The 16,570-nt window shown below is 36.2% G+C and overlaps 2 protein-coding genes across 2 annotated transcripts; both read left to right on the forward strand.

Moving 5' to 3' along the window:
- The first annotated feature begins 1,043 nt into the window (after positions 1–1,043).
- On the forward strand, positions 1,044–6,149 carry LOC148871180 (uncharacterized). The gene is made up of 5 exons (XM_088971589.1): positions 1,044–1,235; positions 1,518–1,771; positions 1,900–2,111; positions 4,969–5,233; positions 5,602–6,149. The coding sequence occupies exons 1-5, from the start codon at positions 1,145–1,147 to the stop codon at positions 5,896–5,898; spliced, it is 1,119 nt and encodes a 372-aa protein (XP_088827715.1). The 5' UTR covers positions 1,044–1,144; the 3' UTR covers positions 5,899–6,149.
- Positions 6,150–9,712: 3,563 nt separating this feature from the next.
- On the forward strand, positions 9,713–12,390 carry LOC148871181 (uncharacterized). Its single transcript, XM_088968081.1, has 5 exons — positions 9,713–10,154; positions 10,442–10,695; positions 10,797–11,008; positions 11,561–11,825; positions 11,942–12,390. Exons 2-5 carry the CDS (start codon positions 10,444–10,446, stop codon positions 12,236–12,238), a joined length of 1,026 nt encoding a protein of 341 aa, XP_088824207.1. The 5' UTR covers positions 9,713–10,154; positions 10,442–10,443; the 3' UTR covers positions 12,239–12,390.
- The last annotated feature ends 4,180 nt before the right edge of the window (positions 12,391–16,570 follow it).

The following is a 16,570-nucleotide window of genomic DNA, read 5'->3' on the forward strand; positions in this document are numbered from 1 at the left end:
TTGAAAAAAATTTACTTATTTTTGCCATTTTTTTAATTTTTTAAAAAATCTTCAAAAATAATAACGATTCACACTTGTTTCTTGCAAATTTTTGCAAATCTAACTCTTTAGGAATGAGGTTTGGAATTTTAGAGTCATTTGGGGGTGAAAAAAGGCTTATTTCAGGGAAAAAAAGCTTGCTTTCCCCTTTTATTTTTTTTTTCAATTTTTGGCTATATCCTTTTCGTCAATACGCTACTGATACAATGCGATACACCCCAATACACCTCCGATACGGGTCTGATATATATAAAAAAAGACGAAATGCCCAATTTACATGCATATCTTGTATTTGTTTTTCAAAAATACGATACGATATGCCAAATACGGGGCATATCGTGTCGAAATTTTAAACCTTACCAGCAACAAGCATTCTCTCCGATGATATTTTTCCTTTGATTTCAGTTTTTTCCGGTGGCGTATTCTGCTTATCGGCATCGGCGTGAACTGTACTCTTCGATAAGTTAGAGCAGTGAATAGTTATTTCCACTCAGAGATAAATGTTATTTTAGTGGAGGTCATTTTTATGATTTTGAAAATGACTCGAGCACAGTTATCGAAAATGAGATGGGTATTTATGTCCTTTTACGTGTTAGTTGACGGTTCATTAACGATAGAACTGGATTGTGGTGTTTCAAAAATTCAGATACAGGATTATGGCATTTTAAGGTTCGATGACCAAATTGTCACTCGAGGCATGATCGAGAATTTTTTCCCAAGTGATATCAGTAGATAGAAACGTACAGTTTAGAACAGGTGAAGGCATTAAACAGATTTGCCAGATAAAGATATGGAATCTTCCACTCATCAATGAAAGAAACAAATAAAGAAAAAGGGAAAAGCTGCACACAATATCTAACTTTTGAATACCAGTCATTTTAAAACTGTTGGTGTATTATTGTATATATTCTGTGTAAAATAAAAACTCAATACCCTAACCGCATTGCAAGGCGCCAACTAGCTGGTTGGTAAACTCTCGGACTTGGGAGTTGGTATCAAATAAATGAGGTGTACGCCAAAAGTATCAACCTTCATAAATTGCTATATATTGTTATTTCCAGACTCTTGATTATAAGAGGTACAGGGAAAATCAATTATTGTAGAAATGACGGAAGCTAACAGAAAAGTATCGGGTGCTTCAGCAAGGGCTCACACACGAAAATCAATGCAAAGCAACTCATTCCATCTTCCTTCTGGTGGGTTCTCTTTCTTTTCTCACTTTCACTTGTTTGATTGATCTCTTCACATTCTTTCTTTTATTACATCACATCTCTTATTGCCCCATTGCTTAACTCTGACTTCTGGGTTCCTTCTCTTTCTATAATATAATCTACATGAACTCGCTTCCACATCGAGATTTCGTTGTCTTAAGTTGTTTAAATTGTAGTGATGCATCGGAAAATACTGGATTTTGATCTGAATTTAATGGATCTGCTCGATGTTTATGACTTTCTGTGGTGAAAACTCAACACTTTCAGGCATGTCCAAGAAAGTTTCGGTCCTTCTACTCATCGGGATTCTGTCATGGATGTATCAGGCCATCCAACCCCCACCACCCAAGATCTGTGGCTCCCCAAATGGCCCACCTGTGACAGCGCCTAGAATAAGACTCAGAGGTGGAAGGCATTTGGCCTACAAAGAGAACGGCGTCCCAAAAGATAAGGCCAAATACAAAGTCATCTTCGTTCATGGCTTCGACTCTTGCAGATATGATACCATCCCACTGCCTCAGGTTTACTCATCTCTCTGCGCTTTGGTTTCACTTCTGCTTCTTTCTTCTCGGTTGAGACTTTCGATTTCATATCTGAAGATAAAGAGTTGTGTTGCTGATTCCAGTGGTGTATTTTCTAATTTCTACAGAGAGTTGCTGAAGAGCTGGGCATCTACTTGCTGTCATTTGACAGAGCTGGGTATGGAGAGAGCGATCCTAACCCCAAACGAACCGTGAAGGATACGGCTTTGGATATTGAAGAACTGGCAGACCAGTTGGGAATCGGATCTAAATTCTACGTAATTGGGTTTTCCATGGGTGGACAGGCGATTTGGAGCTGCCTCAAATATATCCCTCATAGGTACGGTTTCAAACATTTCTTTCAGACATATCGGATGTAAACCAGTTTTTTTTTTTTTTTTTTTTTTTTAAACCCGACCCGGAGATTGGATTGTTTTTCCCTCTAGGTCAATTGGTTATAGGTTCAACCATTTAGATCAATGGGTCGACCTATAATGTTGTCAATATAAAATATTTTAAAAAAGATTCAACTATAATATTTAAAATTTATAAATATCTTAAAAAAGAGTTCAACTATAATATTGAAAAGATATAAATATTTAAAAAAAAAGATTAATTATAATATCTGAAAGATATGATATCCAAAAACACTTGTTACCGATCAATTGGTATCCAAAACATGTTAACCACTCCGGTGGTATTTATAAAAATTTATAGATGGGTTTTCATCGGTCAAGGTTCCTCTAAGATCATGTCTTTCTGATATCATAGATTTTTTCTATAAAAAATAAAATAATACAAGAACCCAATAACCTCTCAAGGACATCAACAATGGGTTAAAAACACTGAAAAACCGTTTTGGTCACTGAGTCATGAATCGAATTGTAGGACCACTTGGTTTAACCACTCAATTCACTTAAACAAATAAATAAAAAATTAAAAAAAAAAAACTCCAGATTACTTTTTACAGCTAGTTTTTTTACACCAAACCTTTCTCTAATTATCTTATTTAAAAAACAAAAGGTAAGAGGCAATTTATTGCATAAGGACAGCTTACTGCAATAATTCATTTTAACAGTATAATTATTGACTCTCCTTAATATTTTAATTCTATAAAAGCTTGTACACTAAATATTATATTTTTCTTATTACTGTGGCAAATAACAATTATTTTTTTTTTCGGATTTGTGTTACAATTTTGCCCTTGATGTAAATACCATGTTTAATAAATTTATCAAAACATTCAAATCTATTTACATTTTCAAGAAAAAAAATGATAAAGAATTAAGAGGTGTCTCATATGTGTTTGGCTAAATTAATGCTTATTATGGACAAGCATAGGTTTTTGGCTGAACCTGTCTACAGAAGTGCCCAACATGTTCCTGTATTCTCTCTTCTGGAACAAATTTAATTTGAAAAACCTTTGTTCTTTACACGAACACTCCAAAGTGGTCATTTTATATTAATTATACGATATATTATAAAATGACATATTCAATATATTAGATATAATATTTTATATTTATATAAATTACTGATGTAAGGGCAGGTTTTCAAATAAAGATAGGGTAAATCTTATACAATATAATGTTTTTATTTACTTTTTATAACCTGTCTTAAAATCAAAATATCTGCTTTATATAATATAAATAATATATATTTTATACATATATTATATGTGATATGATATAAATTAGTAATATAACATATTTGATGACTTAGGCCCAAAGCACGGCATGACCTCAACTATAGCTCTCATATATGATGTGTTACAGATAACTTTACTATTGATGTCAACTGATTATCACTAGAAAATTAAAAAAATATATATTAATTTATGTGATAAATTATTGTTGTTATTATTATTATTATTATTATTATTATTATTATTATAAAATATGATATGATAGATGTATGATGAACCAAATGCCTGTTTAGTGACTGTTTCGGGAAAGTTTTCATTACTTTGACTTTTGGCTTTGTAAAAAGTCGAACACCAAATTTTACTCCAAGTGGAGGGGTAACTATCTATCTTAAAATTATTTTATTAATAAAAAATATACCCAAAAACAGAAAACAGGGGAGGATATAACCCACATTGCCTCAAACTTGAGATACAAGAGACTCAAATTGGCCATTGCATATTCGTGTAGCCCCCTGCTTAGCCTCTTTTCTTAGCTATTTCAAAGAAGCCACTTACAGGCTAAGATAAAGCTAAGCCCTCCCAAATGGGGCCTTATGAGGCCATGTTTTATTTTGTACCAGTGCTAGCCACAAGCCATGCTTAAGGGGCCTTCTAGTTACAGCTGAAGTGACTGAAAACAAGTAAAACCTCTAACAAAATTAAACTAAAATTTGGACTCAACTCATTTGCACTTCCATGCATTTTCATCAGTATAAATGAAATTACACTGCAAACAAACAAGGCCTTGAGAGCATTTCTTTTTCTACAATATCATCTGACCATGAACAGAAATGTAAGTAAATTACGCCAAGTAAAAGAATTAAGAACTTACTTTTAATTAACAATAATTTAACTTATGCCATAAGTTACTTTTTTATAATTGACTTACCATAAATGAACACGCAGAATCCAAACACACATTGGGAATCTCCCATAATTAATTGTATCTTAAACTCAATGGCAGGCATTCCTTAAGCGTGACCAGATGCCATGATCTCAGGGTGTGCACATAACTTTTGCTTTCAGGAGATCTTGTTTCACTATAAATCTTTTAGTGAATCAAAACATGGGTCCATTACTATATTTAAAGTATTTTATTATTAATCATTTTGTCCACTAAAAGATAAGCAACTGTCGGAAATGCATACGAAAGTAATATTAAAACTTTGAGACTATGTTTCGTTTGGAGGAAAATGCAGGCAAAGGAAAGAAAAGGTGGGGAAACTTTTACAAATATTGTATAGGTTTTTCCTGTCTTTTCCTTCTTTTTTCTACCTTTTACTTTAAATCAAACATAGCCTTAACAAGAAGTTTCAGGTTGCAAACTTGAATTGAATCAGGCCATCTATAGGAAGGCTATTTTCCATTGGATCTGGTCATTAGTCAGAAATCGTTGTATTTAATGTATCAATGACCCTGAAAACTGATATGTATGGATCGATATGTTTTGATATGATACCAAAACTATGGTATGTATCGCAATTCTGAAATAGAAAGTTTGAAATGCTTGCAGGCTAGCAGGAGCAACACTAATTGCACCGGTTGTCAACTACTGGTGGAGAGGGCTGCCCACCAATTTGACCCAGGAAGCCTATAAACTGCAACTACCCCGGGATCGTTGGGCAGTTGGAGTGTCTCACTACGCTCCCTGGCTCACATACTGGTGGAACACTCAGAAATGGTTTCCTGCTTCCAGCGTTATAGCCCATAGCCCTGATATTCTTTGTAGCCAAGATAAAGAGGTCTTCCAGAAGTTTGAAGCGAGGGAATCCTATGTGGTATGGTATCTGTTTTGGCCCATCCATCCCTAGCTAGCTCTATGAATTTTAATCCCAGATTTGGACTGGCTTGAGAACTGGAAAGCTCATTGGGTCATGGGTTTTCCGGTTAATCAGCTGGTTAGACCCTGAAAGGTTACCAGGCCACTGGTTCAACCATCCGGTGTAATGCAGATTTGATTTCCACTAGTTTTTATAACGTTTCTATGGATATTTGTGGGTTGCTTGGTCCTGATACATACCGCACCCTATCTAAAGTGAAGTATGGTTCAAACTTCAAACCATGTGATTTCAACCACACCACACCTTATAGAGAACATACTATCAAACACTTCTGATTAATCAAAATTCTCTTTGGCTCTCCACAGGCACAGATCAGGCAGCAAGGAGACTTTGAGTCCCTGCACCGTGACATGATCGTCGGGTTCGGGAGTTGGGAATTCGACCCCATGGACCTTGAGAACCTGTTTCCTAATGGCGAAGGTTCGGTTCACTTATGGCATGGAGATGAGGATGGGCTTGTTCCTGCTAGCCTACAACGCTATATTGCTGCAAAGCTGCCATGGATTCACTATCATGAGCTCAAGGGTTCAGGTCACATATTTCCATACATTGATGGCATGCCTGAAACCATCGTAAAAGCCCTTTTATTTGGAGAGAAGTAAATTTCTATAGATGCATGTATCTGCCCATCAACCACCCCTCAGTTTGATCTTCCTAATTAATTGGTTTCTTGGTGGGTTTTCTTCTGGTTATTTTCAATTTTCAATTGATAGGTTCTGTTTCAGCCATCATTGCTGATGAAGGTTTTAAAGTTCTAAATGTATCAGCCAATATGGTCCCATGAGTATTCGTTTTTTTGGAAAGATAGATAGAAAATAAGGTATCGGTCCACATTGGCCGATATTATTTATAATGTATCAGTGTTTTAAGAACTGTGCATTAATTTTTAAGTAAATAAGATAATGACTATTTTAATCATAATTAAAAGGGTCCGAATCACTCGATCAGGTAGAACACCCTAGTGAACACATTGAATAAACACTCAGTAAATTTTCTAGCAGCTATGTCATAAATACCTCCAACTTATCCTAGAAATGATTTAAAGCAAATTCCTAAGTAATCTATTAGATATTTGTTGAATGTACAATTTTTTTTTTTTTTTGGTGAAAATTGAGTGTATATGCTCACAAGGGTTTGCCTACTAGATCCGGTCTCATAGGCTATATCTCTAGTGAGTTTCAAAAACAGGATGATACGTAGTATGTCTAAATCTGAACCTACAACCTTTTGGCTATAAAACTTAGCAGATCTGCTTAAATAAATATTGGAATTCTGGATATATTTACATGAGTATATGCACCATATCTTTATACAATTCAAGCTTGTTTCAAACTCATGTGGATCTAAATGTGCCATAGAGGCCATGAGGCACAAGCCAAGTTCAGGCAAGCTGTTCTCACAAACAGGCCAAGCTAATTGAGCTTATACACGTGGCTACTTCTTGACTTAAAATATTAGTTTTCTCTTTATCTTGTTACTAACTATTGCTAAATTATTGAGATTCTCCTTGCTTTTTTATTTTTTGAATGATGCTCACCTTTGGTTTTATCAGACTTAAGCATGCATCCAGTGTTTATGTTCATTATCTAGAAACTCTGAGAAACACTTGATTATAAGTTGAATTGGGCCTATCTCATCTACTCACCAGAATGCATTTTTGAAAAAAATGAGGAATTCATTGATAAATCTATTCAAACAAATTTGTTCATCCTTTGCCCTCACTATTGAAACTTTCTTCATTCCATCTTTGTTGTCTTCTTTCCACCGTCAACTGATCATCTCAAATTTTTCTTTTGATTTAATATGATGAATATATAATATTATATATGTATTTAAATTTTTTTCTTTAATTTCTTTATTTTTTATACTTTAATTATTATCATGTCAACCACCCAGTTGCAACTTAGGTACAGTCTTACTTAGTATATATAGAATTCAACGGATGTAATCTTTGAAATATCTCTCAAGCTTTTTTTTTTTTTTTCATTTTTCTCATAACCTTTAATACTGAATAAAGGTGTTCATATTCACTACTGAATTCCCCCAAAGGGCTGGCGATCATCAGTACTTCAACTACCAAAAATAAAGGTAGTTGAAAGTTGGAACTTGGATGTTTAGAAGTCTAATCTAAATAAATTTTTCAATTTTTCAACCAACACAATTTGAATACTCCAGAGGAAAGGTTGATGGGTTTGTAGTGTCAACTGCCACGTTTTTCCTAAAAAACGGGTCACACATCTCTTTCAATTATTACTAAATAAATAAATAAACAAAAAGTATCATCTTAAGAAATATCCGCTTTATAGAAACTTGTAAACCGTTTGTTTTTTCAAAACAGAGTCATTCTCATTCACTCAACAGGAAAAACAAAACAATAGTCAATGAGCAAGTTTTCCCACCTTTGAGGCTTTGATGACGTATGAGTGAGATGGACAAAAACAAGAAAAACAAGATGTTCCAACTTACCAAACGCCCACTAAATTAGGTAGTCTGCAACAGTGAAATTCTCTGACCATCAGACAAATATCTCCATCACATGTCACAAGAGGGAATCCCCCCAAATGAAAAAAGCCCAGAAACTTAGCAGATTTTAAAGAATAAACTTTTCTAGTTTACTTACTGCACCCAAACAAAAACTTGGTTCATTACAGTCTACCTACTGACAAATAGCTACATTTCCACTATATTGGACCAGGTCCAATCCAATTCAATGAATATTTGGGACTATTTTGAATTGGTCTAATTCAATGTTTGAACCGTTCAATCTATTCAAATTTGTTATTTAGATCGATTCCAATCCAAACTTGATCCATTGACACTTAATTCTTATCTTCTATCAATGAATTAGATATTGGCTCAATCCAATCCGATCTAATATAAATTCAGATGGATTATATCCAATCCAGCCCAACAAATATTTTAGACCATTAAATCTGAACTAATCCAACCCAAAATTAATCCATTCACACCCCTACCTGCAAATATGACTTTTACATCAACTGATGTTTCTTCCTCCATTAGTTGTCATTACAATCGAAAGGGACCAGCCATACGTTCCAAAAATTCCACACAATAGTCCCCTACTAATTGGGTTGACCATTCCAAGAGCGAAATTTCTCTCATTGTTTTCCTCTAATAGACTTAATCAAACTGTCATAAATACTTCTCATCTGTGTCTTGTGTATTCATAGAATAGTAGTTCTGCATGCTAGGAATTTTTTTGGTAGACTTAGGACTGGTTCTCCTCCTGAATGGTTTCTGGAAACTTTGAATCCTGATGCACTGAATTCTTATAGTTAATAAATATGCTGTTTTGTACATTAAAAAAAATAAAAAAGGAAAACATTTCCAAATTCCAACTTCCAACCATCAATTAGTCTTACTAAATTAGCATACCTCCCAATTTCGTTAGTAACTAGTAAGTCTATAATAATAACTGCTGACGATGTATTGCACTGTTAGTAGGAGACCCATCAGGCCCATCCATATGGAAGCCAAATCTTATCTAATCTCTAACATGTAGGGTCTGGTTCTAAATTCTTGAAACTGACCCCTACCCTTCCAGGGTTTAGGGGCTTATCCTACCTAAATCAATCCGATGAAGCGGCCTTGGTTGGCCTTGAAACCAGCCTTAGTTGGCCATAGTGGAATCAACCTTGGAATCAAATTTGTCTTGAAATAAATTCCAAAATATTTTTAAGAATGTGAAGATTTGAACACAGGCACTCATTGTTACAAAAGCCATGATCTCACTTGACCATTGAGTTACTTAAGTAACTTGATCATTTGCTATACTTGTATGTCTATAATAAATAATGTAAAAGATAATATTTATAAAATTAAAATTTTAAATTATGTTAATATAGTATAATAATCTACATATTAAATTATCAATTTAATCAATAAACATAATATAAGTTTTAAATTATATATTATCATTGAAAATCAATTTGTTAAAGGACATGTTTCATTTTTTTAAGAGGGAGAGTAGGGATGCATACGGATTGGATCGGATTCGGATAAGGGCATATATGAATCCGACCTGACATTGTTCATGTCGATTTCGATCCGATCCGAAGATCTGATCGGATCTGATAGGCCTTGCTTTGAATTCGAATCCTATTGATAGGTCGGATCTTTGGATCTGATTTGATCTGACTTGTTTTTTTTAAAAATTAATAAATTATTAATAAAAAATAAAATATATCAATTTAAATAAAAAAAAACATAAAATACAAGTGTTTTTTTTCAATTACTTTTGTCATATATATCAGATAGGGGTGATCCGAATCCAATCTGATACGAAGATCCGAACAGGGGGTGATTCGAATTTGAACAAATTGGATCGGATCATGCTCCGATCCATTTGCACTCCTCAGGGATAGTAAAAAAAAGAACATGTTCCAAAGGTAAACCCTGGAACCAACCCCGTAACCTTCCAAACTTCCAATTCCAAAAGCTTGGAACCAACCTCAAGAGCTAGAGTAGATTCCAGGTTCTGCCATGCAACTGAACCGACGCATGCTCATAGCCGTTCCGATTGCACGATTCTTCACAGGGTACGTTCCGATTGCAATTCCTCGTAGCCGTTCCAGTCCAAAGTCAAAAAAGTTAGGCGTAGCTACTAGCTAGAGATTTTCAGAAACCTCATATAGAATCGAACTTCAAATTTTTCTTTTTATATGTCTTCACAACAATCTCTTGTGGAGACTTTTCTTCTATTTTTCACTATAAAGGTCCAGGGCAAAGCAGTTGTAGAAATGGTGGGAGCAAACAAAAAGATATCAGCTGCATCAGCAAGGGCTCACAAGTCACACCCCAAAAGCAATTGAGAACAGTTCATTTCAACTTCCTCCAGGTGGGTTTCATTTCTTCTTTCTGATTCATTTGGTTCTTTGATGATTAATCTTTTTACAATATCGTTGTTTTAGATTACATTCCCTAAATCGTTTTTCAAATATTAACTTCGATTTGAAGTTTGTGAAAGAACAGTAAAACCAATTTGATACAAAATTTCATTCCATCAAGACCTGGATTCTTATCATTTCTAGAGCTGAATATATGAAAAGAAATGGTTTTTTATCTGAAAGTCAAGGTTTGGTTTAAATGGGTGTCCTTAATGTCTGTGGATGTTCACTGTTACAGATATGTTGAAGAAGATATCAGTAGTCCTGCTTTTGGGGTTTCTTGCGTGGGCTTATCAGGCCATCCAACCTCCACCACCCAAGATCTGTGGTTCTCCAAATGGCCCACCTGTAACAGGGCCTAGAATAAAACTCAGAGATGGTAGGCATTTGGCCTACAAAGAGAACGGTGTCCCAAAAGACAAGGCCAAATACAAGATCATCTTTGTTCATGGTTTTGATTCTTGCAGATATGATGTGATCCAACTGTCACAGGTATCCATTGCCTAATTTTGCTTTAACTGTTTTGGTAGTCTGAGTCATTGAATTCCATATCCGAGTATAGAATTTTTTTATGCTAATGGCGTTATTTCCAGGAAACTGCTGAAGAACTTGGCGTCTACTTGGTGTCTTTTGATAGAGCTGGGTATGGAGAGAGTGATCCTAATCCCAAGAGAACAGAGAAGAGTACAGCTCTGGATATTGAAGAGCTGGCTGACCAGTTGGGATTGGGATCTAAATTCTATGTGATTGGGTTTTCCATGGGTGGACAAGTGATTTGGAGCTGCCTCAAGTATATTCCTCACCGGTAAGCTGTTAGGACTTGGACAGTACTGTTCTACAATTTCATAAAGAAATTTCTTTGTTCTGAAGCCACTTTCCAGTTATAAATTTCTGGAGGAATGCGATAAACAACAAGTTGCACATTCAACTCTTGGACCTCTTTACCTTATAAACAAAGGTGGAACCCATGAAAAGACATCCAACTTTTCTGTTGTAGTATTTCTTTTTATGGGTTCTTCTATGTCTGGTCAAAGTTTCCAAGAGTTGCATAAACTCAGTTGCTCTAGAGTTTCTCATATTTCAACCCATTTTAGCTAGAAAACGCAGGCTAGATGTAAAGGTAGCATAGGGCTTCAAGCCTGGCTAACTTGCAAAAAACACAAGGACAAACACCATATCAAAGGTGATAAGATAGTAGTGAAGCACCCCCAAGCCTGGATCCTAAAAGTTGATTCATTATATTGATTTTTCTTGTTTGCCTTTTAAGAACTATATTCATCATCTATTTCTGCATTTCTCCTTGTAGTGTGTTCACTCTGTAGTTCAGATCTTAAATGGGGAGTTTATATACTTGCAGGCTGGCTGGAGCAACACTTCTAGCTCCTGTTGTCAACTACTGGTGGCCTGGCTTTCCAACCAACTTGTCAAAGGAAGCTTTCAAGCAGCAACTTCCAGGAGACCAGTGGGCTGTGGGAATCTCTCATTATGCACCATGGCTCGCCTACTGGTGGAATAACCAGAAATGGATTCCTATTTCCAATGTTATAGACCATAACCCTGACATTCTTTGTAGCCAAGATAAAGAGGTCTTCCACAAGTTTGAAGTGAGAGAAGCCTATGTGGTATCTTTTCTGGTCCATTCCTAGCTTTATGATGAACTGTCTCTATTGCTCAAGGTTTCTTTCTCTAGCTATAGTGCCCCATGAAATGATCCTGTGAATGCTCTTTGGATCCTCAGGCACAGATCAGGCAGCAAGGCATATCAGAGTCTCTGCATCGTGACATGCGTGTTGGTTTCGGTAATTGGGAATTTGACCCTATGGATCTCGAAAACCCCTTTCCGAATAATGAAGTTTCAGTCCACTTATGGCATGGAGATGAAGATGGGCTTGTTCCTACTAGCCTGCAACGCTTCATTGCTGGAAAGCTTCCCTGGGTTCACTACCATGAGCTTAAGGGTTCAGGCCACATGTTTCCCTACATTGATGGCATGCCTGATGCCATTGTGAAGACACTTCTACTTGGAGAGAAATAGTCTAGTTGCCCTCTATGAATGTATCAAGCTTTCACCCCTTCTATTCTGTTTCTTGATGAATTTTCTTCTAGTTATTCCCAATTTTTGAGTGAGAGCCTTTTTTTTTATCTACTTCAGCCATCATGGTTTCTACATCCATTTTCAGATGAAAATTCTATTTCCATATTGCATTAGAATATTTAGGAGGTGGTTTGTCAATATGAATTCTTTTGTTTTTTCAAAAGAAAACAATGCGATTTTGTTGATTAGGCAGTCTGTGTTTGTTTTAAGAAACAAAACCATACATGTTGACAAACACACCCTTACATGTCATATACTCTTATATAACAAAATCGGCAGTTGATCATGATTGATGGCCATTTCCATTTGACCTTCCTTGCTTGGTACGTCTTTGTGATGTACTGTACTGGTCTAGCAATTGGTTCACTTAAGCTATGTTTGGTTTGAGAGAAAATAAGGGAAACAGAATGTTGTGGGAAAGTTCTTAACAAATTTTGTGAAATTGCAAAGAAATTTTCCTCTTTCTGTTTCTTCGGTAATTTCTATGAAACCAAGCACCGTAGATGGAATTGTTGCAGTGTAGGTGGTAGGTAATCTAGGCTGAACTGCTGAAGCAAAGATGGGCAAAGCCCAGCCGGCCAGCCGAGCTTGCTGTGATGCTCGCCCCTATGCGCTATAGTATTTCATAAATTTATAATATTTGAGGAGGAATATCACCCCGGGTGCTGGGCATGGGTTGATGACAAGCCCATGCCTTCAGGCTCCCCTGTACCACACTGGTCCAATGAGTCCGGATCACCTGCCATTTTGCCAGCAAAATATGTTCCAACACCCTCTCCTTGTTTGGCCTTGGCCATATGAACCCTCTCCTTGTTTGGCCTTGGCCATATCATAAGGCCTCGCAATCTTTCACAATTGCTAGACCCACCCTCCCTTGAAGTTTAGTAAATGCAATCACCTCCCCTGAACTTTTTAACACATTTATTGTTAGAATCTTCTAATAAAAGGATTAAAATGTCCAAAATATCCATACAATTTTCTGAATATCCACTTACAACTATACCATGTTTTAGATGGAACCATAGCCTGCTTGTACATCAAATATTTGTATTTCGGTTTACAGGGCATCCTGTTGTCAAGATCAGGCTGGCACCCCACAGACGCCCTACATGCACATCTCAATGTGCATTGGAAACATCTTCTGTATGTCGTGGGAAGATGTTCTCAGTAACGGCTGGGATGGGCTGTGGGGTTGTATTCACCACCACAATCATCATTCCCACCTCCAAAATGTCCACCAGCAACCCTCTCCTCGTCGTGGCTGCCAATTTTACCTCCTCCGACCAACAGAGCATAAAAACGAGAGTAACGTTGCAATGAACGAGGAAAAACCATCTCTCATGCACAGTATGGATGACATGGAGCTCTTTTGGAGGGCATCCATGGTTCTGTGTACCCCGGTATTCTCTCACAATCTCACACGTAAAAACTTCTGCAAATCTGATTCCTTCTCTAATGGCAGCTCCTTTTGAGAAGAAACCAATGGGAGAGAGTTGAAATTTTACCTGTGTTGTCTTCTTTCACCATGAAACCATGAATCGTGCCCATGCTATTTCTGCAAATCCGACTCCCATTGCCCCCCCCCCCCCCCCCTCCCTCTCTGTAGTCCTTGTTCTCTTTGTCTTGTTTCACCACAACCAACACCCGTCTCTATGCCCCCTGTATCTTTTTAGATTCATTCTTTCGTTTTCTAATGGTTTTTAGTGGAAATCGAAAGGCTGAAACTCCACAAAAAGTGAGGGACAACAATGATTTTCAAAAACTTGTTTAATTGCTTGATTCACACACTTTAAATAATTCCTGAGTCATGGAGAAAAGGACTGTTAAAAGGTAGTTAACCATTAATGATTGTTAAGTTTGAATAGTGTCTCTTGATCACACTTGATCGAATCATCACCGTTGAAACATCAATGATCAGCCTCGCACCAAAAGTCAAAGTCGTTTTTCACAATCACACCCGATCAAATAGTGCCTCTAAAGCGACTCATTTGCACCGCACATACGTAATAGTAGCAAGCATCCATACTCTCCTCTTATATTTCTAAGGAGTGTAAATAAACTCTTATTTAAAAACTCAAAACAAATTTAGTAATTTTCCAATGTGGGATAAGTTGAAAACTAGTTTTAATAATAGAAAAAACTATTTTTTAAGATATGTGTGCAGGTGTGTTTTTCATGTAATTTTCCAACAGTTGTAGCATCTTTCTCCCTTTGATTCTCATCCTCCCTTCGTTGGTTTGATTTGAGGACATCTCCAGGACTCATGAATGCCTTTAAGCATTTTAAACTTCCCTCAGGTGAGACTATTAGCCAGGAATCAAATGGAGGATAGGATGAGAGAGAGAGAGAGAGAGAGAGAGAGAGAGAGAGAGAGCTATAAGAGGTTTAAGGGAATGTTAGAGAAGACAAGAGGGGCATCCATGCAAGAGACGGTAGAGAGGTGCCATGCAGAGATCTGAGCCACTAGAGATGAGGGCGTCTTCCACTCTCTCCTATTGTCAGAGTGCAACTGACATTGGTAAATGTAGAGGGTAAAACTGGGTCTTTAAAAAATTAAATGTGTCACGTGATGTCACATGTAAGCAGAATGTGATGGTGAACTAATGGAAGGGTAGTAATTATTTTTATAACAAATGGAAGGGTAGTATGCAGTTTTAAATCCCGCTATTACCACCTCCATTGAAAAGTTAGTGTGTGTTGTGTTAAGTACCAAAAAATATATATATTATAAAAAAAAGTATCATCAAGCTATTGGAATCCATGTTTCTTGAATGGAGATAATTTCATACCCCCTCCCCTTTACTTCATGTGGTCTTTTCGTTGGGAGAAAGTTTGCCAGTGTTTGAGTTCAGCCATACAATATGTTTGAATAGAACGTTTAAGATACCAGCAAGGTTCAAAATATTGGTATGGCATATCATATCAATAATTTTGAAAATGAATGAATATTTTGATATACTTTGGATATGCATGGATATAGTAAAAAGATAAAGAATAATTACAAATAAGGTATAAAAGCATAAGAAATGCATACTTTAATAGTTAATCTACAATAATGGGAGTATAGGACATGTGAATATCATACAATAATATTATTAATAGATATATCAATTAGTATTATATAGTTAATATAAAAATATTTTAGATCCATGAAAATGTACAAGATCATAATCAAAGGGTCCAAGACACAATAAAAAAAATGAACTATTATATTTTAATTACTTAATCAAATTTTCTATACATATTTCATTCTTTTAATTTTGTTACTTACCAAAAAAGCAAGTCAATGGATTTAAATTCTTAAAAGTTATTGTAACTTGTAAGGGTGTCATGTGGGGATTGTCATTGATAGGATCTCTACTGGGAGGACAGTAGATGGCCCCCAAATTGGTGGTCAAGGAAGGTGAGGAACGGGGCCTGGTCCAATTGACAAATGGACCTGGTCCAATCTTGTCCAATGAATATTTTTGGACCAGTCCAATTCATTGTTTGGACAGTCCAATCTGTTCAAATTCGTTTTAATTTAGATTGGTTCCAACTCAAACCTAATCTATTGACACCTGAATTCTTATCTTCTATCAATGGATCAGACATTGTCTAAATCTAACCCAATCCCGTATAAATTCATTATGGATGGGCCAAGTCCAATCCAATCCAATAAATACTTTGGACTATTAAGTCTGGACTGGTCCAATTCAATATGTCTTATTGGTCCATCCAATTCGGATTCCAATGCAAAACAAATTCATTGACACCCCTAGGGGATTTAAGAAAAGAGGCAGGAAGAAGGGGGCTTTTCAAACAGGAACAGTTTTCACTCACAGGGTCTCATGAGAATGGTACTAATGCCCCATTGCGTTTGGGAACTTCCCTATTTATAGATTTTCCCAAGGAGGAAAGTTCATTTTATCCTTCTTTCTAAAATGTTACTTAGGAAGAACTAGAATTCACCTGATCTGTGCCACCTGAGTTAGTTGGAGAATCACCATGTGTTCTTGTAGGGCCTCGATGCTTGGGGCACTACCTTTTCCCAACACACACGTATGAACACACTAGCTACAATATCCCTTCTTTACCCTTCAGCACTTGTATACTTATATTTTTTGCTCGTATACACTTATATTCCATGACATGGCTATTGAGATTTTTCTTGGGATTTGGCATCACTCAAGTGGTATTTGATAACACTTTTCATATGAAGTCAGAAAATGTTGCTTTTCAAATAGCAGTTGGAAGTGTATTTGAATTTGGGTCTGAAAAATATTTTTAGAT

Source organism: Nelumbo lutea, chromosome 2 (genome assembly GCF_056320005.1).
Source record: "Nelumbo lutea isolate HS-2025 chromosome 2, American lotus-T2T, whole genome shotgun sequence".
NCBI lineage: Eukaryota > Viridiplantae > Streptophyta > Magnoliopsida > Proteales > Nelumbonaceae > Nelumbo > Nelumbo lutea.

Coding starts and splice junctions, on each gene's coding strand:
- LOC148871180 (XM_088971589.1), top strand. CDS start 1,145: ATGACGGAAGCTAACAGAAAAGTATCGGGTGCTTCAGCAAGGGCTCAC. Junction 2,112..4,968: donor CTCAAATATATCCCTCATAG/GTACGGTTTCAA, acceptor AAATGCTTGCAG/GCTAGCAGGAGCAACACTAA. Junction 5,234..5,601: donor AAGCGAGGGAATCCTATGTG/GTATGGTATCTG, acceptor GGCTCTCCACAG/GCACAGATCAGGCAGCAAGG.
- LOC148871181 (XM_088968081.1), top strand. CDS start 10,444: ATGTTGAAGAAGATATCAGTAGTCCTGCTTTTGGGGTTTCTTGCGTGG. Junction 11,009..11,560: donor CTCAAGTATATTCCTCACCG/GTAAGCTGTTAG, acceptor ATATACTTGCAG/GCTGGCTGGAGCAACACTTC. Junction 11,826..11,941: donor AAGTGAGAGAAGCCTATGTG/GTATCTTTTCTG, acceptor TTGGATCCTCAG/GCACAGATCAGGCAGCAAGG.